General features: G+C 38.7%; 1 protein-coding gene across 1 annotated transcript in view; it reads right to left on the reverse strand.

Moving 5' to 3' along the window:
- FNIP2 (folliculin interacting protein 2) overlaps nt 1-25,695 on the reverse strand; it is a 32,982-nt gene that overhangs the window by 1,400 nt on the left and 5,887 nt on the right. Inside the window, exons 2-17 of the mRNA XM_009636467.1 lie at nt 24,696-24,822; nt 21,027-21,161; nt 19,818-19,918; nt 19,664-19,735; nt 18,887-18,987; nt 18,635-18,724; nt 17,440-17,511; nt 16,728-16,857; nt 13,148-13,349; nt 12,478-12,566; nt 11,487-11,633; nt 11,194-11,363; nt 6,450-7,767; nt 5,540-5,696; nt 4,109-4,309; nt 292-407 (exon numbers count right to left, since the gene is read on the reverse strand). Coding sequence (XP_009634762.1) covers nt 292-407; nt 4,109-4,309; nt 5,540-5,696; nt 6,450-7,767; nt 11,194-11,363; nt 11,487-11,633; nt 12,478-12,566; nt 13,148-13,349; nt 16,728-16,857; nt 17,440-17,511; nt 18,635-18,724; nt 18,887-18,987; nt 19,664-19,735; nt 19,818-19,918; nt 21,027-21,161; nt 24,696-24,822 — 3,228 coding nt within the window. The remainder of the gene's footprint in view (nt 1-291; nt 408-4,108; nt 4,310-5,539; nt 5,697-6,449; nt 7,768-11,193; nt 11,364-11,486; nt 11,634-12,477; nt 12,567-13,147; nt 13,350-16,727; nt 16,858-17,439; nt 17,512-18,634; nt 18,725-18,886; nt 18,988-19,663; nt 19,736-19,817; nt 19,919-21,026; nt 21,162-24,695; nt 24,823-25,695) is intronic.

Raw genomic sequence — 25,695 nt, forward strand, 5'->3', positions numbered from 1 at the left:
GTGTGTATGAATGCATGGAAAACCTCGTAATGACCAAAATCCAAACTTCCTTCATTCTGAAGATTTAAGAATGACAAGTGATTTGTTCTTGCTGCTGAACTGTCTCTCCTCCTGATTTCCAGGTGGCTCAGTAGAACCTATTTGTACACTTTAAGGCACATGAAAGAGGACAGTGCTAAATATGAAGTAAGAAGCAAGTCCCCGTGAGAATGGGATGTCAACATTTAGAAACTAAAAAGGAAAATAACTGCCCCAGGTTTTGCCATTAAGACCGATATCTGCAATACTCACCCCAATACAATTCCTAGTTCTTTTACATGCACTCTTGTGTGTCCTCGCAGATATTCTGAAAGCATTTTGCTTTTGAGATACATCTCTTGTAGTCTATCCTCAAGATGCATTATGCACTGTAAACACAGACCAAAAACCTCAGAATGGCTTTAGCAATCACATACAAATTCTACAGAAATGTAAGCATATCATTTTAGCTTCTATCTTAGCTAGCACATCTTTCAAGCTACATCTCTACTCCAAAATCCAGAATAGGCAATTGGTTTCATTACAGCTGCGCTAGCAACATTAAAAAAGTTACACTGCCCCCCCTCAAATGGGAACCCCCTCAAAGAATTGGGGCATTCCAGCTTTCTTGGGCAGCAAGTTTGTTGCACAGACTGCACATCCATTTCCCACTCAAGTTAGCCACAGTATTTCTGCTGACTTAAATAGTTTTAACCAGGTTCAAAGACACTCAGGACATCTTACTAAGAATCAAACCAGAATACTTGATCAAGATGCCTTTGTTATAAGTCAGTACTATGTTTTCTGAAAGACTCAGTCTAGACCACAGTTCCTAAAACTAGCACACTTTAGCTCTAGGGATCTGCTATTCAAGAAACTAAGACTCAAGAATTGGAAGACACGATTATCTTATTTGTCATAAAATTATAGCTCTTTTGCTCACTACTTTACTGGAGAAGGTGGGTTACAAATCCTTTTTAGGCATTTGTTTTTATTAGTCTCTAGGTACTTCTAATTTAAAATTGCCTAAGCATTTGATGCTGTTTCCCAAGAGGTAATAGCTCAAGTTGAAATACCAATTTAACCACTCCCCTTTTCCTTCAGCAGTAGCATGCTAGGAGTGCGTATTATTTTAAACACAGTCATGTGATGCATGGTAATTTCTCACACACCAACTGCAGGAGAGCAGATGAACCTTAGCTTCAAAGAGGGAGAGAGGCTTTTTTGGTAAGAGAAGGTCAGCAGGTAGGATGTCTTCATAAGGTGAGTAGGTAGGATGTCTTATCAGGTATATTGTTCTAGGACAGAAGGCACACTCAATTTGATATATTCCTTCTTTCCACTGGGATGACCACTTCAAAAAAGTTAAATTAGTTCAGCTCTCCAAACTCCAGGAGATGAAAGCAGGAAGCACATGCAGAACCTCACATTATCACATGTGTAATCATCTGTCAGGCGTAGGCAGCAATTAGAAACAGTAGCAGCAAATAGCTTCAGGCCATTGTCCAATGTACTTTTCAAGTTGAATGAAGACCATAAGTATTAGGAATGAGATCCTGTGAAACCAGTTTTGCTAATTAAAAAATAATGAGCAAAAAAGAGACTCATGCTTGTAGGTAGCCTACCATGTATTTTTCTGATGGTCTGGAGCAAGATTTTTAATGATTCTCTGAGGTTACATCAGGTCTTAATCATGGAAGATAAAGAGGCATTTAAAAAAAAATAATAATGTGCTACATAGTAGTAGAGTAAGATAACTGCCACCAGTGGAGGAAAGGCAAAAGCTTTTTGAGAGCAGTTTGATATATTTGCTTCATCAAAGTTTTCACTCAAGTAATTATAATCATAGCACTTCTGATTCTAGCCAAGAGAGAAACATCTTTTCCATTACAGGTAACACTAATGCAAAACACCCATGAACATGTTCTCAGTGGTTCAGGGGAACATGCAGCTGATTCACAAAGCAGCAGTTCAACATATTTAAATTCTAGTACTCATACTAAAGTATTATGGATTTTTTTTAGGTTGTGAGGGAGTAACTAAGGAAGAATCCCATGTTATTCTAAAAGAGAGGTTCTTCGTATAAGATTATCTGCTCCTCCTGAATGCCAAAGAAAAGACATTTCTCCTCGTAAGCTTAGTATATGAATCCATTTTGTTCAAATGTCCACATTAAGCAAGGTACAGAAGGGTTTGTTTGGGTTTTTTTCCACATTAGCTTCCTCTGCAGCTTTTCTCATTGATTAAATAGAAAAAAAAAAATGTCAAGCCACTTCTAAAATGAGAAGAGTAGCTTAAAATTAGTTTAAAGGTGCAGGTAAAACTTTTGACATATTACTGACATGCAGCAGTTGCAAACATCACTTCCCTCTCACCCTGGCACACTGCAAAGCTCTCTGCAGTACTGTTACTAGTCTGAAGTGCCACAAAGATATCACCACTTGCCTTTCATCCGGTCTGGTCTCAAGCTAGGTTTTGGTTTTTGTTGTAACACAAAAACCCAAAAAGCTTATTCATCTGAACAGTAACTGCATGTAAAGCAATGTACACTCATAAAGGAAACTTCAAACATACTGCATTATGCTCATTTCTGATCGGTATTAGTGCATATGTTTTTGTCAAAATTTAAACCAACAGAATCAGTACAATTAAAAAGTCACACTTCTCCCCCTAGAGTTTAGTCAAACACTTGACTTCCATGCACCCATGTTTCTATTTTAGGAAAGAGCTGTAAAACCCACTGACAGAAGGATCAAAGTGTCTCTAACATGGATTACATAAAACTTAAACTACTAGCACTGTCACTTCGTTGTTCCTTTTTGTAAGAAAAAGTAAATAACCTCCACCGAAACATTCCATCTCTAAACCCCCCCACCACCACCACACAAAGCATCCAGAAATTGCATACCCAAACCCCAAGCCACACTGGAAAGAACGCTTCAGTTGCAGAATCAGCTATTCAGTTTAGAAATGCCAGAAGTGAAAATGTTGCTGTGCAAGTATTAGGATACAATTTCAACCAAAGTTGCATGTTTTTCAATGCCCAGAAGAATCCAGAGACAACATTGACAATGTACCCACATATTTTGCCTAGCACTTGACTTCAAGAACTTAGTGTAATCAATACCACTAATTTTATCCAAAACAGTGCCAACTAATACTATTTACAGCTGTTCGTGTTTGGCTCCATCCTCCTCTTCCATCTGCCAGTGCAGTCATTACACAGGCTTCCTACAAAGTTTCTCAAGGCTATCTGCTGAAGGACAAATCAATTCTATTTATTGAAAAAGGTGTGACTACTGAAAAATACCCCCCATCTTTCCTCATATACGCTTGTGCATTAAAAACTGTATTATAATTACCACTGTCAGACTTGTAGGTAATTTTGTGGCAACTGGCAAAACCAGCATTACTGATTTGCCACTACTGACGAGGCCAGGAAAGGATGCTGTGGGAGAGAGGGTACGCAATAGGACAAAGTAAAATCCCCTGCTGCAACCCACCCGCCCCCAGGTGTTTTCAGGTTTCAGCCTCCTCCCAGCAATCCCATGAGATATTGGCAAGCCTATCAGACAGCGCCTGCTGACAGGGTTGGCTGAAATATGCCTAGAACAGAAGGGTCAAGTAAACCCACACAGGCACAATTATTTGGGGAGGAGAGAGAAGAGGCATCCACTGCATGGGGTTGGATAGAAAGGCCAAGAATAGAAAGTTGTATGCTAGAAACAGGCTTGGGTAGATAGAAGCTTCAACAACATAGAGAAGTATGGAAATTACATAAACAAAAAAACAAAAGAAAGTTTACAGAGCCCCAATCATAAGCACATGAGGACCACGCCTAAACAACTTTAGTTTTGGCATATGTATTTTGGTGTGGTTAACTTTAATCTGACCTATTAGATGTAAATTACAGATAAAGCAGTATCTGTTACTAGACTGCAGCACATGTTCTTTTTCAATACGCTGTATCAGCTCTGTGTTACTTCAGGCATTAGTTCGCCAGTGCAGCAAGACAGTGTACAAAACTCTGCATTTGCTATCTAAGCTAAGCAACTTTCTTAGCTTCAGTCTTCAGTAAAGAAATACTTACGAAGTCAGCTGGGACGTTGAGTTTGTAAAGCTGTAAAATAGACTGCAGTAAACTGGATACTTGACTCGAAACCAAAACATCCTTGCCTAACTTCATATTGTCCATCATCTTTCTCTGGCTTGTAGCTACTTGTACGTTCCATTTATCCGTGTCTGCAATAATGCAGACAGCTTCTGCTATGGGCTCATCTAGCACTGGATGCTGCAACAGATACAAAATACAAATATTAAGTGACACTTTCATAAACATTTCCACAACTTAGTTTGAGGTTCCACTTTTATTCACACTGAGGCAGGGAATAAGAAAGTGACGCGATGAAATTTTTTTGTCCAATAGGAAACTGAAGGCATCTCAAAAATGACAAGGAATACCATTTCAGTGACAAGAGTTTACACTCAGCAACATCAGGTCAGTTAAGACTTAAGTGCCAATTTGATCAAGGCATTTAATTTTAATTAGTGCTTCAAAATCACTACTCCAATATTGTTTTCTTCAAGTATTCCACCTGAAAAGATACTCCTTTTGTTTTGGAAGAAAAGTAATAATTATACTGATCCAGCGATGGTGAAAGTATATTTAACATTTGAGATATGTGAGGGATTTCACTATACACAATCAAGGCAGGGTATGTATGAAGAGCCTGTATTATATTAGACCAATCAGATGCTGTTTAAAATAGTTATACACACACATCACTGTTTTGGATAGCACATGAACTCATTCCAGCAGGATGATTCCTAATTGCTATAGAGAGAAGCTGTTGACAATTACTACATAAACATTGCATACTAAGGTCACACACACCTTTAGTGAAAGGTTAGTTATAAATTAATTATATAATTTAGGAGTACCCAGAGTAGAGTAAGAGCACAGCAAAGTCCTTACCTACAGACAATTACTTTCTGTAGTCACTCATTTCTGCTATAGTCTAATATGATATAGACCTCCACAAGATTTCACTTCCCTTGCAACACGTGCCAAGAAGTGGCAAAATAAGATGTTTCAACTTGCAGACAGGATTATCTATATTTCATAAAAATGATATGCTTTTTGACTGAAAAGAAGCAGTTTGACAGTTTTTTTTCCTTGTTTGTAACCTGAAGTTGCAAACAAGGAAAAAAACCCTCAAACTGCTTCTGAGAAGCAACTTGAAGAGAACTTTTTAACTTGAAGTTGCAAACAATCTTCCTTATGTTCATCTTTGAAGAGAAGACTTAAGAGAATATAAAGGAAAGCACACGTGATTCTTGTGTGAACAGGCTTTGCACACAATGAATCAAGGGCTTACGCCTTTCAAGAAGGAAGACACATCAGGTGTGGCTGTTAAGAACAGGAAGTAGAAAGAAACAAGACCTAATCAAAGGACCTGCTTCTGTAGATCTCAGTAATATCACAACTCCTACCAGGACTCAGAACAGTACTTTAACTCACATGCATTGCATGAAGTAGGTCTGCTAGTAGACATTGCTTGAGTTTTTCATCATTATTTATTCCATGTAGCACCAGATCAGGTATATATGTATGACAGTAACCACCTAGAAGTGATCTTCCAAAGTTTTTCACGCATTGACTGCTGATTGTATTTGACCTGAAATACAGAAATACAAAGGAGGTAAGATTCTTATTTGACACATTGCATTCAGATTTTAAATGAATGCTGTTTGGTTTATCACCCCTGCTTCTACTGCAAATCTTAAATCAACAATTGTAGTCAAAATACAGTAAACCAATTACTGCTGCTCTTTGAAACAAGGATTTTAAAAGCTGAATTTTAACAATGTATTGATCCCTTCAAATTTATGAACAGGGAGATCTAAATGTGTTGGAGCTTGTGGTATGTATGAGCTCCCTGTTCTGCAGCTAACAGGTTTGCTAAATCTGAGTTCTCAAACCCAGCCTGAGAAGCAAAATCTAACAACCTACCTTAAGCATCTGCAAGCTCCATGTGCACCTGTAAAGCTCAAAAGTTTTCAAATAGGATGCCCTTATTTATTTCAAACCTGTCTTTGATTTGTCAAGTATGTGAAATCTAAACAGTTATCCGTTGAAGGAAGCTGACATTTTGCTTGTCCTCAGATGTTCTGTCTACATCAAATGTTTCAGGCAGTTTATATAAAAAAAAAGTTTGATCACTTACTAGGCTTTGAAGAACACCTTTGTCAGAAAACTTCAGTACCTAAACCTGCTTAGTCTTAGTGGTCTTTTTGCCAAATCTGTCTGTTATGGATTTGTTGCAAGGAACTTAGTCAAGATCCCAGAGGATTTCAGACTTGAAATCCTGAACATCTCTAAAATAGCAACAGCTTTTGACTCCATTGAGTTCTAAATTAAACTTCTTTACCTTGGTAAAGGAAGTTCCACTTCTGCAAACTCTTCAAGTCTTTTGCTGACATTATCATGATCTACTTCATCAGGGATACAACAATCACCTTCTTCATCACTGGCACCGAGAGCACTGTCTGAACTCTCGTTCCTTGGAATCTCCCCTTCAACTCTGAAGGGGATTTTCCTTCCAGCATCCCCATAGGGGACATCTTTAGCACCTACTTTAGGGGAATCCTGTTTGACAGCAGAACCTACTTCTACACAGCCAGGGGAATAGTTCTCCAGGTTGCCAGAGCATAAAGTTCTAGTTTCTTTCAGGCTTGGCAATTTTACAGTTTCTATGTTATCTGTGGGCAAAAGTGGTTCACTAGATATTGTGTTCACTAAATTCATTTCAGTTCCTTTACTTTCCATATGTTGGTTCAGTATACTCTCCTTCCCCTCACAAGGTGGGAGTTGTGTATAACAAACGTTATATTTACTGAAGGGAATAAAGGCAGCTTCACAACTTTCTTTTTGATTCTGGGAGGCATCCACAGTCAGATTTGCAGAACTTGAGGCACAGTGTATCACCTCTGGATTTTTTCTGAATGCCTTCAGATTTTCTTCCATTTCTCTTCTATGGGTTTCTAAGTCTGACTCTGGTGACGCAGAACTTCCAATCTGAAAGGTGACCTTTTCTAAGTGTGAACTCCTGTGGCCAGACCTTTCAGGACAAGGTAAGGCAGATGACCTACTAGACAATTGCTTTTCCACTTTTCTCTCATTCTGGTTCTTGTCCTTCTTTATATCCATTAAATCCTCCAATTTAGATGGCTCTTCAAAGTGGTAGGATACGATTCCTGTATCAGCGACAGTTCTTTTCCTACTATCAGCTGCTCCTTTATGGAAACTGCTAGTTAGACCGTCAACAGATGCTTCAGAGTTCTGACTGGCCTTTCCTGTTGCTTCTCTCTTTTCTTTTGAGGAAGCTGGGACAACAGGAGTGTTTTCTGGGTCATGTACCCACTCTGCAATACTATTGTTCTTATTTCCATCATTCTTTGGAGGTAGGATTGGAGGCACAAGAGCAGGTTCATTTTTAACAGTGACAACCACATAGTCAGACTCCTCTACCTCTCCCTTTTCTAGTGCGGTTGTGATCTTGCTTCCATTTAGCACTTGCTCTCCTTCCCCAGCCTTCTCACTCCATGTCAGCTGATTTTCCTGCAGCTCAGAGCACCGAATGAAGTAAGTTAGAACATAGAGCAAGCGCTGCACCAACTCCTTGCGTTTTCCAACAATAACAGTTCGAGTCAGTCTAACTGGAGAGCCTATGGCACCATAGAGATCACCTATACAGGAAAACAAAAATTTTACATGCTTATGTTTGGTTTGATATAAGCTATACCATTTAAATTCAACACATTTTGAAACAGCATTTACTATGGAACAGTTAATTTCTTCAACAGTAAGTTCATAAAAGTTCAAAACAAAAGATAACAAAAGAAGTCCTCTAGCACTTCTCCTACCTGGCTTGTGTCCAGAAGAGTTTTAGCGCTTTTGTAAGGGATTAGCTGCTGTTACTCAGTTTCTTTCTGTTTAAAGCCACTAAGGTTTTTATTTACATGATGCTTACAAGGTATTATCACTTGGAAACTGACACAACAGGGGGTGAAGAAGAATATAGATCCAGCCAAACTCTGAAGCCAGCTATACTATTTTTTATTTTTCTACTAACTTTTCTCACAAAGTTACTCTGTTTTATTGCAGTCACTTTTTTTCTGTTAAACACAGGAATTTTCATACAGATAAAATCTGAACTTTATTTTTCACGATTAAAATATCAAAAAAGCAAAGGATTCAGTATTGGCTTAATAAATAAGGTTCCGAAAAGAGCAGCATGCAGCTACCTTATTGGGCAAGGCACATGCACTTTATGTACCTGGAGTGAACCTCACTAACATGAGCATTTACCTTTGGCAGGGGGTGGCAGACAACTAGAAGATATGGTTACTACCCGAAATACAACTGTAATATGAAAGGTAAGTACTACAACAGAATTTGAGTGTCCCCCCAAGAACTGATTTGCTAGCTCAATTATCCTGAAGAACTGCTTTTTTTAAACAGAACTAAGGTCACACATATCCCACTTTCAACACTTATTTGGGAGAGTGGCACCTATCTTCCAGTTGCCTATAATCCTCCATCAGCTGAAGGGTTTCTGCTCCAAAGTTCTGGGAGAAGAAGTAAACATAGATAGCCAATAAGGGAACATTCATATACTCTATCAGACAAAGATGGGTTAACTCAGGAAATGCCTATTACCAGGTTAAGTTAACAGTTATCTTCACCTGACACCCATTAGGGAACAGCCACTAAATTGTCTTTGCCTAACCAAACTGTGGCTGATATCACCAGCAGATGGGAGACCATCACCAAAATTTTCTTTAGCCACTGTAAGTGTTCACTCTGAAAGTAGGCTTCTCTGGCTTGAGGCTTTATCAGCTACCTGCTAATCTACCAGATTGTTTTAGGTGCTAAATCCTTGCTCAGGGCTGCTCAAGTGTTCTGGACAGAGTTCACCACCAGGACTTTGTACTAGATCCCAGGAAGCAATGCTAAATGAAAGTTGTAATCAGAGCTTCAGGAAGGTTTCTACCAAGGGCAAGGGGCCTCTGGTTTCAACATGAGGCGACGAAAACAGAAGAAAAACCCAACAACCAAAACAAAAACACCCAAACACCACAAAAAAACCCAAACATCACATTTATGCCCAGCCTCCTCTTTACCATACAGAACATAAAAGGAATAAAGCTCCTCACTCCATTACTGCAAAATAAGGATCAATGAGACAGTAATTCCATTGCTCTCACTGTCTCCCCCATCAAGATCTGCCATTTCCCATGATGCCAGCGATGCACTGGAGAGGCTTCTGTGTGGTGGCATCAGTGTGTTGTCTTCCCCCAGTTAAGAACACCCTTGCAACTAGCCCCATAGCCTAACATGCCAGCAAATTCATTCCTCAGTAATGGAAAGCGGGCTTCAGACTACTCAGCCTCATTCACTAACCTTGATGCCTGGTGGGCCACAAGGACTAGCAATTTGGAAAGGAAATAGGAAGATATCTTTTTACCTTCAAGTTGAGCACAGTTGCTATGGAAATCAGATTCAGGCCTCATGTTCATTTGCACAACTGACTTTTATATAAAACCATTACTAAAAAAACAGTAGAAAAAGTCAAAGTTGTGGTCTTCAAAACATACTGATGTCTATTGTTAAGACTGTTAGATTGAAACTGATGTTTAAGAGACAGTATTAGGTCTTCCTGGAAGTTGTACTTATATTTGTATCACTATGTAATTTTAATTCATATGTAATGTAATGAAAACATAGGTTTGAAGGTAGAAAGACAGGTACATCAGAATCCTTTCCTTCATAAAAAGTAATTTCCATTTAAAAGCATTAAGCTCTAGGTTTTTTTATTTTTCCCTCCTCTTTCTAAAGAAGGAGACCAGCAGAGGGCAACATTTTACTTTCATTATCAGTTACTACAACCACCTGATAATGGCTTTTGGGCTTTTTAAGAAAAAAACAAAACCAGAAAGCATTTTGAGTTCAGGCAATGAGAACTTGGCTAAGCCAATGCTGGTAGCAACACAGAGCCTGAGAAGGCAAGAAGAGAAACAGATTCTTGACTAGTCACCAGTGGTTGCTCCTGAGACTGACCACAAGAGCTACTGCTTATCTTCTGTCTCCAGTCCAGCTGGTTTTTTTATAACCCCAGGCCTGGCTCCATCGTCAACACCCTGAGCAAGCTTCTATTTTCCCCTCCAAGTCTAATCCATTACTCCTCTGTATAACATTTTAGAAGACATCCTAAAACAGGAAACACTTCTACTACAGCTACATGCCCAATGTAGCAATTCCTAGTTTCATAAAAGTTGCTGATAATAACAAACATAGCTGAGACAATTAGCAAGAAACACAGCCAGTAGCACCAGTGTAAGTCACATTATTGCTTTAGTGTGCATGTGTGTTATTTTACATGGCAATATAGTATATTAGTTAAAGTTCAGGCCAATCTGATGTCAGACTCACAGCTGCTACCAAGAAGAGGAATTTTCAAGGATTTACCACTAGCAGCATTATTCCCTCAGCTCTCTCACCTACTCATTTGACAGCAGTTATTTAATCCCCTGTATCAAGATAATTTATAAGTTAGAAAATATTTGCCAGAGAACAGCCTGAGGAGCTGGGCATGGAAAGAAAATCTCGACCCAAGCCCACTCATGTAACTGTGAATGAACAGAGGTACTGCCAGCTGCCAGACTTCTACTCTGTTGTTTTGGTGCCCATCCTAGCTCTGCGAGAAAGGGATAAAAGGAGGTAGCCAGGGCAGTTTCAACTACAAAGGGCCTCCAAGGCCCAGAGAACTCTCCTCAATCCACTCTGTTCCCTCTTGTTCTTCCCAGACTGCTCAGATCTTTCACAGCACTTGCACCGTCTTAATATTTCTATAAGAAGTTACTTAACCAAGCAGTGTAACAGAGGATGACAACAAAAGACCAAGGAGAAAAGCAGAGCACTCAGGCTATGCAAACAGGCCTCCAAATAGTCTATTTCACTAGGCGCAAGACATCTGTTGGTAGCTCTGCCCAGCTTACAGCATGTCAAATCAGCAGATGTGATCTGGATCACAAGTAGCTCTTAGACAAGAGCAGTGCATGCAGGAAGGTGCTAGTTACAGAGAAGTCTGAAGCTTTCCATCTTCTACTAACCAAGCTGTGCCCAGAGCGGGTTGTATGGATGGGATTTTGCCAGCATATTCACAGACTGCGATGTACGCTTCTCAGAGAAGGCCTTTATGGGAGGATGGTCAACCGGCATTACTGTTGGGACCCAAGCCAGATGATAGGTCAGCACCGCAGTCAACAAAGCAGCAAAGAACCTAGGAAAAAGAATATGACCAAAGTAACACCAGCAAAAGAATATTGCATTAAATGCCTTAACATATCCATGTGCACTGGGAAGCAAACAAGCTTTTAAGAAAAAGGGGGTGGGAAAAGCTTACTGATTTTTGTTGATCTGTTCTATCAGAAATGTAAATTCTTTAAGAAAACGCTGGCATAGCTGATTCTTTTCCAGGGTGCTGGACATCATGTTAAGCCACACAGGCTCTGCAATCCTTGGAACAGAATATAGGTTCCAGATGGTAACTCTGCTCAGAGAAAATTCCCCAAAAGTAAGTGTTAGCATGCAGTCTTGCAAATACAAGTAGCCCCTTTCCTTTTCTACTGTCCACTGATTATTTCTTGTCTTGTAAGATCTAGGAGACTAAACAAACTGGAAGAGTTTTCCAAACACATGAATTACTAGTCCCAGAACACTAGTCTGTTTAATTCAGTGTACCAGTAACTTAGTGTCTTCATATGAATTACATATTTATCTTCCCTTTCTTGCATTCCCCCGTATATTTGTATTCAGCGAAATGATTCACAAATCATTCTGAGGGGGGATAGAACCCATTCTATTCATTGCAGTGATTCAATTACACGTTCCAGACCTTACGGAAACTCCATCCCACTAAAGCCTTGTCTCTCTCTCCGGGGCTGCCTTTCATGACCTCTGGCCATTCCTACCACACCCAGGTACCAAAAAGAGAGCCTTTCACAGCAACTTTCTTGTCAGTGACACCGTTCAGCATCTATGGCTCGGAGCAGACAACTCATCTCCCTGAATACAACAATCAATCCACTCGTCTGCACAGGCATCAGCAGAAGCCAACTCTTGATGAGATCTTAAAGACTTTAACTGACAGCCCCAGGTACAGGTGAGTGCAACAGAACTACTTTTACTCTCATTCTGAAAATGGCTGAGCTGGTTTTGCTGAAGTTTTCTAAAAACATTTACCCAATAACCAACACAGAAAAATCATTCACACTGACTTCAAGACTGACAAACTACAAGTCCCTGCATTCAGTTGCTTATAACTGGAAGTAACAAATATCTTTAGAGGGGCATGAGAAGAGCTCTCCTTGTAATTCAGAATTCCATCAACTCACCTGAATTCTCCCAGGGCATCCATGACACGGCTGATATAAACCTGCACTCTTTGGCTGGATTCTGCTATTTTTCTACATGAGATCATGGCCTTGATTAAGAGTTAAAGACACAAAACAGCTTCTTAAAGGATTCGCATTCTTCATCTTTTTAAGCTTCATTAACATGTCAAAATAATTGAGATCTAGCCCCAGTGTTACACAGCCACTCAGGACAGCAATAGCTGCCAACCTCCCTCCACCTCATAAGAGGCCAATCCCTAAGACTGGACAAGGGGAGAGAAGAGAACATTTTTTGAGAGACTAAGTGGAAGACAGGAACAAACATTTTGTGCATCTCTTTTAGTGACTGCATGAAAGGATAGAATACCATCATTTCCACAGTCTCCAGGGAGTCAAGAAAACCTCATAGTGAAATATGGTGAGAAAGAAAAAGAAAAACCACCCATAGCATAAAACTCTCCATTCTCATTCTGACTAGAAAAGAAACCGCACCTCTTTTTCAGCAAATGCTGAATTCCTACATTGGGCTCAGGCTCAAGACTAGATGTGTAAGGAGGGAGGGAAGCTCAAAATCACGCACCTTCTCCCACTCTTCTTCTATCAGATTCTAGAATACTTCATTCTGTTTGACACTTATTTTTCCACATTAAGCCAAACTAGTATTCTGTACCTTTTCTATTGCATATTTCAGCTTGTTCATGTGAGATTCAAAAAGAGGGAAGTGAGAGAAAAAGAAATCCTGGAAGTTTCTCTGTGCTTCTTCTTTTTCAGGCAGAGAAAAGATTATGCTGATTGCAATTTTCTTCCTCCGTACAATTGCAGGATTGGAGCTGCAGCTTTCATCAGCCATACTAAACATTTCTTCAGTGGACCTGTAAGACAGGTTTGTTAGGACAGTTACATACTGAGAGGTAATTAGTCTTCTATCCATATCTTACTCTATAGTAGAAGGTAATTTGTTCTTAGGTCTCCTTTGACTGACTACACAAGACTTTGCTGTTACCTGTCTCTGAACAGGGGATATCCATCAAAATATTGGGCAAGACCTATGTTTGCTCAGATAGGAGGAAGGAAACCCCCAATGAAGTCAGCTCCTAAAGTGGTGTGAACACTTTCCTCTGAAACAGAGCTACTACAAAATCCCTCCTTCTGGATTTATCTTTGAGGGAGATTAAGAAAAGGGAATGGAGGCACAACACACAAAGTCACTAGCAAAAAAGGTTAAAGGTAATTTCAGAGCTGTCAGCTGCATCCAGCGCTCAAGCTCCTGCCTAGGTGCTCAGCGGTACATCCATGATGCTCTTGAATCTGTACTGCTGCTCATGAGGGAAGCTGGGAAACATGCTACTTATACTGATGCAGCATCTTAAGATGATGTTTTAAGGCATTTAAACATGCAAAATAAAACTTCCTATTTTAACAGAACACAAAAATGTCACCACTTAGTTATTACTGTGAAAACACAAACTTAACACCTACAAATGTGTGCTTAGCTCAAAATTAGATGTACTTCAGTTTAAAATGCTTTGGTTTCTGCTAAAAAAAGATACACAGTGGCTATTTCACAAACATTATTATTTCCCCAAGTTCTGTTTATTCACTTGATAGTTCTGCCACATTTCTTTCAACAGTTATGCCACTTTTCAATACTACACAAGTTGATACTGGGATCAATACTGCTCAATATCTTTGTTATCAGCCTGCCCTGTGGATCAAAACACACCTTCAATGAGTTTGCAGATGATGCCAAATGATAGGAAAACAGTCACTACACTGAATGGTACTGTCCAGAGAGGATGTGGAATCCCCATCCTTGGAGACTTTCAAGACTCAGACAAGTTCCACAGCAACCTGACCTAAATTCCAAGGTACTCCTCTGCACAGGCAACTGATGTGGATGATACCCACAAGTCTCAGCCCAGCATAAGTTTTTCTGTGATTACACAAAAGTGTGGCAATCCCCTCATCCTGTTCCTCCATAAATACTTGTATTGCAGCGCTAGGTATTGATGTTGCTGGATTTACAGAACTATTATTTTTTCTTGCTTAAAGTTTCTTGATCAATTTCACTGAGAAACATCTTTAAAAAGTGTATATATATCAGTAAGCAAAAAAGAGTGGTCAAAACATCTTTTGAAAGGAACTGTAACTGAATAATGGCTTTTAATCCACTGAGAAATTATAGGGGGAGAAGGGTAAGAACGGACAAGAAAGCCATTAGAATGCAAATGGAGACATTCAGAGCAGCAGCTCATATGGAAATAGCTTGGTTTTGGAGTTTCTTTGTAAAGTTAAGACTGCAATATCAGCGAGTAGTAATTAAAAGCTTGAGGGCTTTTCATAGCAGAATTATCTTGAAGTGGAGCCGGTGGCATTTATAGACCACTATGAGGCAATTAACAAGAGGAAAGCCTGAATGCTAAGCATTCATTCTAAGTTCATTCTAAAAATAAGTGGTTTACAATTTAATTGGTTTGACAAAGTTAAATATACAAAAGTTTCTCATCACAGAGGTATGAGTCCAGGAATACAGGAAAACACACACACAATAAAACCCCAGCAAAAAGACCAGCTTGTGGGAAACCAGAGTTCAAGACAAAAACATAACCTCATTTGAACTTCAGGAACTTGCATGCAGAGACAGAAATTCCCAAGGAAGCTGCAAAAGGATGGTCAGTCAGCATCTAAGAAACATCACAAGCTTTTGTACTGCTTCCCAGGAACAGAAATGGAAAATTTAGGTCTGAGAGAGAAGCCTTTTCAACAAAGCTGCTAATCTAGCTTGCCTGCCAATGGAGTTCCAGTGAGACATCTCATTTTCTTTGAGCTACTGGCCTAAAACATCAGCCAGAGACTGTAGAATCTTGGCAGTACAAACTGAAGTGCAAACCCTGCTGTCACTGAAGTATTCAACCGGAAGCCTACTGCTTCTCTAGCAAGTAATCAGATAACAAGTATCTGAAGAAGCTTTTTGGCTTAGAAAGAACCCCAATTCAAGAGTAGCTCTAGATCGTGGAAATAATAATGTCCTGTTTCCAATATCTTTCCCCAGCATAGATTCTCCAATGTGGAAGAAACACAACGTACTCCCTCCAGTGAGTGAGCAGCCCAAAAAGGCTACTTTCCTCTAAACAATTTGTTACTTTCATAACACTTTGAGGAAATTTCTGTTTGTGAAACTTTGGCTACTTCTTAAACTGGGCTGAAATGACATTTACCCTAAATGTTTTAACTTTTTTGTATGCACTGCTCTCAGCCATATTTCTTAAGGAAACTAGACTAAAAATACTGCAATTTATTGAAAGCAAAAATATTTCCTAGCTTATTCTCAACTGCAAGCATGATTTAGAAAGCATGACTGCTACATTAGCACCACTGCACAATACTTTTTAAAAATTATTCAGTAGGAATATCCAGGAAAAAGCTTCAAGTGTTGACACTAGGGAAAAAAGTCTTTTCAAAAAGGCTTTGGTTTTGTTTTTTACCGACCACATGTTTTAACTGGCAGCTTTTAAGCTTCTCTTAACTGAAAACAGTGAAGAGGGAGGGCAGCCAAACAGTAGGAATTTCTTGCAGCTCTCCACTAATTCCATGCTGCCTCTGGATGCAGGTGGATAGGTACATATGAGCAGATAATCAAGAACCATTTGCTATTTTGCAACTGACAAGGGAAGAATTTGCTTATTAGCTACGAAAGGTCTGCTGCATTCCATGCTTTGTTATGCCACTGAACTACAAAAGCGAGTAAAATTCCAAAACAGAAGCCAAGCTTTTTGATCACAGCTTTTTTTTTTCTTCCTGTTTTGGCAGAAGTCACATCAGGAACATCCTGTACCAGCCAAGAGAGTCAACATGGGTTATTACTCCAAAATTTCAGTAACTGCTCACTAGTCAGGGTTCATCAATAGTATAATGAAGTTATGGCAGCAGTGCTGTCACAGTCCCTTTCATCTCAACAGGATGCTCTGCTCCTTCAGAAACAGTTTAATTTGCTTTTCTGGATGTGGCTTCAGACACAGCCTATACATTCAATAAAAATAAGTATATTTCAAATCAGGCCTTGCAGTTCATATTCAGCCAAAACTTCACCTTTCTTCATATTGGCAATCCTACGTAACACGCACAGGAGTTAGATTGAATTATGGGCATTTAATAACAGGATTTGTCCTTTTAAAGAAAAGATGTTTAAGCTCCATTTAGCTTAAATTACTGCCAAACAGCTGTTGTGGGAAGAAAGGTGTTGCACTCACCATCTTGGAATAATTCCATTCTCTAAACTGGTTGTCTGACTTCGGAGCCAGCGACGTTGGTAGCTGCTAGAAGATGACGATGAAGAGCTTGGAGATGGAAAAGGAGTGACCAGAAGACTGCTCAGAGATGCTATCAAGAAAGCAAGAAACCCCACATATACTGAATTACAAAGAGTGCTGATGAAATATTTTTCTTCATAAGTTAACTGGGAACACATTTCCACAAATACTGCTCTTGCTTGCTGATCTATTTCACATAACTCACTTGCAACAGGAGACAATGATTTTAAATTTTTCTGCCTGAGGGCATTCTTTTCTTATAAAGTCAGAGATCTTCCCTACTAGAATATACTAAAAGTCGTCTTACTCTCATTAAGTATACTCTCACCTAAGAGGTGTTGCCCTCCCATTACAATAGACAGATCTCCTGGTCTCCTTTTTCTATTCAGTGCAAAAACTTCTCTTCCCTACTGTAGTAAAGGCTCTAGCCAGTTCTTTCTCTGAATTATAAATTGGTTAAGAACCCAGAAAATTATGTCTGTAAACAAAGAATATCGTTCCAAATATTCTTGCATTAAGGCTCCGGACAAACACAGAAGGAAAACTGCTTAGCAGATCCAAAAAGTTCTGGATTTATGGGTCATAAGGTGCTTATGCTTCAAGCGAATCACTGCACCAAAGAATTGTAACAATTACAAAAGCAGGCAGATACCTGACCGAGCGATGCCGCTGTCTCTGTCCTCATTTTGTCCTCTGCTAGGCATATCAACAGGCGTGCTGTGTGCTAAAACAAACAGATCAGATCAATAGAAAATATTACATAACTCATTAGACTATTTGTCAGCATTGAAAAAAACCCACGTTTAAGTTTAAAGGTCATAAAACAGCAAAGTTACATCCTGTACTGTTACTCCAAATAAGCAGTATGGTGTGAGCAGAGGTGGCAGCAAACAGTATTCCTATACTGAGTATCATGTTACTAGAGGAAGGTGGTTATTTGCCCCAATCTAAAAACATCTCCAAGAAGCCTAAGAATACAGAATAAGAAATGCTTTGAAAATGAGGGCTGGTGCTACCCCCCATCTGTCACTCTTGACAACTTTTTTTGTATGCGCAAGATTGTTGTTTTACACAGGTTAACATCATAATGAAATAGTTAAATACGAGGTCCATTGAGCTTCTGATTCACTCCCCAAGTAGAGATTTACTATCCACAAAGCCTCACAGTAAGAAACATTCAGCCTATGTTGTATTACAGTGAAGTGTTAGTAGTGCAGAGTCACTCAAATTGTAGAGCATGCAAGATTTGCAAAGGCTGTGAAGAAACTGCCTTAGTATTCCTGTTCACATTTTTTGCAATTAACAGAACTAATTAGGCCTAAGATCTACCCACCTGCATGAGTCATCAGTATGCCTGTAAAAGGAGACTTAATGTAGTTTAAAGTTTTGAAAATTAAAAAAAATTATATTGTTAAAGAAAAAACCCTTAAAGCCTCCCAGGCTTAGCTCAAGAATTAATTAATAACGTCTGCCATCAAATTAAAAACATTAGCAAGAGGTAAGAGAAGAAAAAGCTGTACACCAGCAAGACACCTGCACACCAGCAAGAAACCAGCTATAAGCCAGGAAACATAAGTCCTCTAAGAAACATAAGGGCTCATTTAATATTAAAACCACTGCATTAAAAGACCTTTAAAATTAAACACAGGAATTAAAGAAGCAAATAATTTAGCTTTTTTTTTTTTGGAAGAAAGATTTTGAAGTATAAGCCAGATACATCTGTTGTCACTATTTTAGCCCTTTCTGTTTCTAGAGAGTAATTATGTATGTCCTGCAAGGATTCAGGAGGAGTTGGATTTGTGTGTGCATATGGATGGGTCACACTGTGGCTGGCATTCCACACAAACCTGCAAAGAAAGAAGCACTGCGGATGAGCCGGAGGGGACCTCCTTCAGACACACCCTGTAGCAGTTTGCTGCTACACAGCTGTAACACACCTAGGAAACAAAAGCAACGTAGAGAAAATGCAATGCAAAAAAATAAAAAAAAGTAAAAAAACCCCACACAAACAGGAAGAAGGTGATGCACAGGAAAAAACCAAACTGAACGAACAGATGGCCTCATGTTGTCAGGAAGACATAGAACCTGGAAATATTTACCTAAATTACTTCCACTGCGACAGGTTCCCAAACCATTCTGATTCGAGCTCAGCTTTCCCAGGCTGGGATCTTGGTTGATGTATTCGAAGCTATCTTGTAAGCTAAAAAAGGGGAAAAAGCCAGTGTTCCTAAGAATGTGATCAATGGGCATTAATATTAGCTTGAGAATTAGGCTCATTTTATGGAAAAAAAGGCAGCTGAAGATTAACCTTCCAATCAAACTCAAGGACCAGTAGGTTTTCTGAAACTGTGAGGAAATAGGCATTTATTTTCTATATAGGCTCCCTCTTTGAATTATTGTAAGTTTCTGTATGTCACATCTGGGATTCAGTTTATGCACATTTGCTCATTTTTGGGACAAGGAAAAAGGGAACAGATGAGAAACAGTGTATCTTCTGTCATTGTTGAAGGAAACAGAAGCAGGGCACAGGGACACAAAGCTTTTTCAACATATACCCCTTCTTCACCCTTCTGGCAGCAGGAAGAAATAGAGGCTTTGGTTGTCCAAAGCACCTAACCTCTGAAGTTCATTGCATGCCCTGGGCAAATTAAAAAGCAGAAACTTGGAGAGATTTTATTTTTTAAACTTGGGTGCCTGGCTGGGATCTATCAAGGGAATCCTTCTCCACAGCCACTGTTTCCGATTTTCTACTAGACTTTTCCACTTGGACTAAGCCAAATCTAAAAGCAGTGACAGAAGGACTACAAAAGGAGAAAGAAGGAAAGGCAACCGCATTGAATGGGGAAAAAAAATTAATAATAAAAAAGCGTTCTTACTTATTGTTGCTTCCACTGAAGCTTCCTACCCTGGCTGAGAAGACTTTACTTATCATCAGCTGTGGGGGAGAGCTGAAAGGATAAACAGTCATTTCAGTGAGTCATCAATTCCAAGTGCCTGACAAGAGCGTGCATCACAGAAAAGGACACTCACCGTATATAGTGAATTTTCAAGGTGGAGCCTTTGTAACTCATTGCCACCGAGCCAAACATCATTTCTCCCAGCATGTTGACATCAGAGGCTGGTCTGGTATACTAGACAGACAACAGAAGATGGGAAGAGAAAAGTCAATAACAACTTGGCATACTATTTCAGTTTAATTTTGCGCCATAGTGCTACATTTTGAATAGCGAATGCAATGAAGTTCAGCTTTCCCGTGCAGATTAAGATCCTGAGTGGTTCTAACACACTGAGTGCAAGCACAAGCAAGTACAGCTGGAAGACATACTCTGTTTTGCTCACTAGATGGGTATTGTTACCTTTGTTCCAGGGGGACCTCCAAAGACAAGAAGAAAGAAAAAAAGATTTACTGCATTTCCAAAAAAAAAAAAAAAGCTGTGTCCAGCAACATCCCCATATAACAGAGTGTCTGATAAAGCTTGTAGACATTCACAGGACTTCGATTCTGTGGTCTTGATCCCCAGGCATGAAGCAGTCTTCCTTACTCAAATGAGTAAATTCTCCTTTCCTTACACTTACAGAAAGCTTCTTGGAAATACTTTTTATTGGAAAATAACTTGTGGAGGCTGTGTTTTTAAGTATAATCAGACCACTTTCTTATTTTGTTTTAAAGACTGACCATCAATAGCAAATATGGAGAGAAGTTTGCTAATTCTGAAGGAAATAACTTACCTTCTAGTTAACTATCATCTCTTTTCTACCTTAATCTACACATGCTTCAAATTACATTTTTCTAGATGAAGTGTTCATACTTTTATTGAGAAAGAGTACCTAAAAAATAGTTCTCAAAAAATTCATGTTAAAGTAAGACAGGCTAAAGGGACTCTTAATAGAACATGTTCAACAGCTTCTTCAGAACTGACCTGAAATGTAGACAGACATCTTTCAAAACAAGAACAAGGAATGGTATAGTGCTTTTTATGACCTTCACAAATAATAATGCTATTAAATGCCTTCTCCAATTCTTTCAAAGATAAGACCAAGATAGACCGAAAGGTTAAGATGTACCCATATGTTCTTACTCCACAACACTTTAAAGATAGGGTAGATCTCAAAATTCAGATTAACCTGTAATAGACTAGAAGTATAACTAGTCATTCAATGCATGTAAGTTAAAGCTTTTATACACAAACTTCTTCAGTAAAATGGATAAATACAAGTAAGAAAAGTAATGAACATTACCTGATACTTTGGTATCTGTTCTTTGATATTTTGCATACAGCTTATTGAGGGACTATGGGAAGAAATATTGTTGTTCCCATTGCTTGCTTGGCAGTTCTTGGCAGAAGTCTTTGCAGAAGCATCCTCTGCCATTTTCTGTGTCAAAACAGAGCAGTATGTTGAAAACAATTAAAGCAAACATGAGACCCCTTCTGTAAACATACTACAGCAAGATTTTTCTTAAACTACAGGTTAAGCAACACAAATAAAAGATATTCTTATTTGGTTAAAAAAAAAACCTATCAGTTTTAAAAGATTTTTAAAAATAAGGCCGGCGTCAGAGACAGTGCAGAACTACTCTCACATTTATATTGTCAGACAAGTTTCCCTGGTATCACACACAGTCAGAGTAATTGGTCAAAGTTCCACTGGAAGATCATTCTCAATTGTTCTGAGTTGCTCTGTGTAACATTTGCCAAAGTTTACATCAACAAAATCTCAGCTTATGGGTTGCTTACAAATCAATTTCTGTAATCATTTCAACAATTAATCACTCAAATTGCATATAACTTTTGCTTCCCAACTGATTAACAGGTTTCTTAAACAGAAGAACAGCCAGCAAAAACAAGTGGTGAATAATGCATTACTTGGTAAAACTACCAGGTTATGAAATCTATTTGTTAAACCTGTAAAGGTGTAAGAAAAAAAAACCAAACAAGCCACAAAAAACCAAAAACCGAAACACCAAACCAACCCATTTAAGTCAAAGTTTACTCTCAAGACACTATGTTTTAACACCTTAGAACGGATCAGAAAGGTGTAAAGAAGTTTCAGAAAGATAACGATTACATTAATGCTATTCATATGTGTTTCATAAACAAGCTGTATTTAATTAACTGGAATTTGCTTAATAAAGTTTTCTTGTACAAAAACTGAGTTTCTTGTTTTCTTTAACAGCTGCTTTTCCTCCCCCCAATTTGAACGTCCATTAGATGTCAGTTAAAAGGAACACATTGTTTCAAACATACTTCTCACATGCGCTTGAAATTATTTCTATGAAGGGAGCAAAACTGTAACCTTGCAGCAATGAAAACTGCTTAGAAAGTCTTAAAAAGCTTATCTGACACTTGTTATATATTTAAGAAATTAAAAATCCCTTAATGAGCATATATTTAATGTGCATTAATGTAAACATTCATTTATTTGGTGCACACTGGAATTGGGTGTATTTTTATAAGTCTCATTTTGTACCAGCATGGTTTACCTCATTGGGAACATGTATTGGCAGAGATCAACTAATTTTTTTTAAATGTCAGCAAGGTACAGGAAGATAGTTTAGAGAAAAAACAAGCAAGTAGGCAAAAAGAAATAGTAATAATGTAGAAGCTAGTAAAAATCAGACATAGCCAAATTTACATCACATATTTTGGGCTTAGCAAGACAAGAAAGGAATGATAACAGGAAATTAAATGGAAATAAAAGTATAACTCAATACTCCACAAGACTGATTTTTAAGATGAACACTTTGAATACTACAGTGCAATAACTGTAGCAAATTTTAGAATACCCAAGTCACAATGACAAGATGATGAAATGGGCAAAAGGAAAGATGCAGAAGAACAGCAAGCCAAGAAAGCTGGAGTAGATGATCTGTCATTTTTTTAAAAGTAGAATTTAAACTACAGTGACAGTACAGCTCCTTTCCAGATTTTAAAAAAAGCCTACTAGCATGTTAAAAAAAGTAAAATCCTGGACCTGTATATTTTATCCTATATTTGCATTCCTTTTGTGCAGTTTTTCCTTTATGTGTTATTGCTTATCTAATCCCAATGTGACTGTCATTAGGGGTTTAGAAATGCACCAATGTCAGTAGTCACATGTTTAATGAACTATTGACAAAAAATGCCTAAGGAAAGGGTGGTCCAATACATGCCATCTGCAGAAAGAATTGGAAATTAGATTAAGAACACTGAAAAGAAATGCAGTATATTAAAAAAGCATATGGTTAAATGGAATACAGACCTGCTAGTTCCCCAAGTTAAGTTTATTGCATACTTTAAAAGACAAACCATGCGTTGGAATAGTCAATGTGAATAAGCTTTACTGTATTTCAGGAGAATGTATAAATGCACAGTATACACACACTTACTTTGATTTTAAACAGGACTGTGCGTATAAATGCACAGTATACACACACACACACTTACTTTGATTTTAAACAGGACTGTGCTTGAGAATAATTTTGCCTTAACTTTAACGGAATCAAGTTTTAGACTCACTGTTTGATAACATACCAAACGAATGACCAAACATTCGAGATCACTTAACATCTATTGCATGTTTTGCCTGTTTTAAAAGGGCACCTAACCTAGATTAGTATCTGGCTAGAAAACAGATTATAGCTTGTATCATGTGTTACGAGGGAGGATATAATCCGGTTTATGTCAGTGTTGCATAGAGTTTCTGATAGGATATTTTGCAGTTAACTTTTAGTTTAAAGTATTAAAGCAAGTGGAATAATTTGGGTATTTAAATGAAGCCAGAAATATATTTCTTCCTCACCTGCTGTCTGTTTTAAACCAACTTTAAGATACAAAGTAACAACCTTGATAGGGGGGCAGGTAGGAGAGGGGGAGCAAGATTAGCAGACCAGTCTGACCCCTTTACCCTCTTAAGTAGATGATCAGTCATCAGCTGATGATGCTGATTAGTCTTACTGATTTGGCACAATGGCATACTTGCAGTGTGACTGAAATAGAGATTGCTGGGTTTTAAGCATCTTCATAAGTCATTTCTGCAAGTCACAACTATTTGTACATAGCTAGTGATTCTACAATAAACTATGCTTGTCTGACAGGCTGAAGCTGCTGGTTGCTACAAAAGGCCTCAAAACAAACAAAAAATGTAATAATTCAACATAGAAGAGAAACACAGGGCTAGTAGAAAAAAAAAAAACCACCACCAAAATGACCACAAAACAGAAAATACTATTATTTTACTTGTCTTAAAACCACCTAAGTTTGCTGGAAGCATCGCTCCACAATTTGTGTGCCTGGAGAGCAGCACAAAGAATTTGCTTCTACATGTGTCAGCAAAACTTACGTGGCCATATATTGCCATGTGTCAGTCTTGCACATTATGGCATGGCTAGCCATAGTGGAGATGTATCTTGACAGCATCTACTCTTGCTTCTACATGCGTCAGCAAAACCTACGTGGCCATATATTGCCATGTGTCAGTCTTACACATTATGGCATGGCTAGCCATAGTGGAGATGTTTTAATTCACATAAAGCCAACAACTTTACTAATGCAAACACCAAAGGAAGACAAGCATATGTAGAGACATGCTAGACATCACAATGGGACTGCACAACCAGGGCTAACAACAAAATGCAATCCCAGTCGACATTAAAAAGGCTGAGGAAATACTCAGTTAAAAGGGGTATAGTTTGCTTGGCTTGAAAGCAAATCATGTCTAAGTTATTAGGTTTCAATACCATATTTATAAATACCAAATATGTGTTCATAGGCTTTTTGGAATCCAACAGAGTCTTGTTGCAGCTATCACAGAATCGAGATCATGTGAAAGATCACAAGATTAGAAGTCGACACCATCATATTAAAATTCCTGCTTTCAGGAAGGAAAACAAAAGAGCAGTAGGACAAAAGCAAAATTAGCATTTCATACCTGAACCACAGCTTCATCGATTTTGCGGACTGCTTTGGAATCAAATAAGACCTGTCTGCCTCTCCTCTCACAGTCCTGATAAACTATCAGGCGGATTTCATTCAAGTCAAACTCTGAAGAGGACCAGCTGCAGATTATAAACACAAGATGTTAAAATAGCATGCTTACTTTGCAGGGTTATTGAAGTGAAGAAACAGGTATTCAGCAAATACATCTTTTATTCAGCATTTACAAGAATCAGGATGTAATCACCGAACTCTGACCCAAAGGGAACTCAAAGGAGCATCTAAGCCCAGTGTCACTGATACACAGGCAGGCACAGCCAGACCATTCTCATCCAACCTTTCTTCAAAATTCTCCAGAAAGGTAACACAAAACTTTGTCTCAGCAATCTGCTCCAGGGCTTAACTACTAAATTTATTCCCTTCTCCATACACAATCTGGACCATCCTTATTGCAAGGTAGATGTAGTATTTTATGGAATTCTCTCAGTGGCGATGTAAACCAACAGATTATCATCCTCTTTGCTACAGCCTTCCACAAGCTCAAGCCTTACACCCTCCCTCATCCTTCTCTCCTCTAAACACCACAAACCCAATTCCTTTTGACCTATTCCTGTCAATATATTATGATTTTTCTGAAGTTTAATTCCTCTAACTGAAAGACAAGGTTTGTGTTGCTCCATTAGTTTTCCCCTTTCTTTTCCAAGATGTTTCAGGGTTTACAGAACAATCATATATTACTGAGACTTGACCTCTGACTACGATGAAACTCATTTAGCAGATGAAACCAAGATACCACCGAGATTCATCCTGAAGCAAAACAACTCTCTCAAGCCAGAATCTGCCTGTTCCTGAGAGATACACCATGGCACACGACTTGCCTCCTTGACCTACAGCAGGAGGCTGAAGAGCACAACTGATCACAGCTGTGATGGCACAAGACTATTTCTTAATTCCAAAGGGAGTCGGTCTGCACACCAGAGCATGGAGGTTTGCTT

The sequence above is a fragment of the Egretta garzetta genome, unplaced genomic scaffold (assembly GCF_000687185.1).
Source record: "Egretta garzetta isolate BGI_Z169 unplaced genomic scaffold, ASM68718v1 scaffold114, whole genome shotgun sequence".
Classification (NCBI taxonomy): Eukaryota; Metazoa; Chordata; class Aves; order Pelecaniformes; family Ardeidae; genus Egretta; species Egretta garzetta.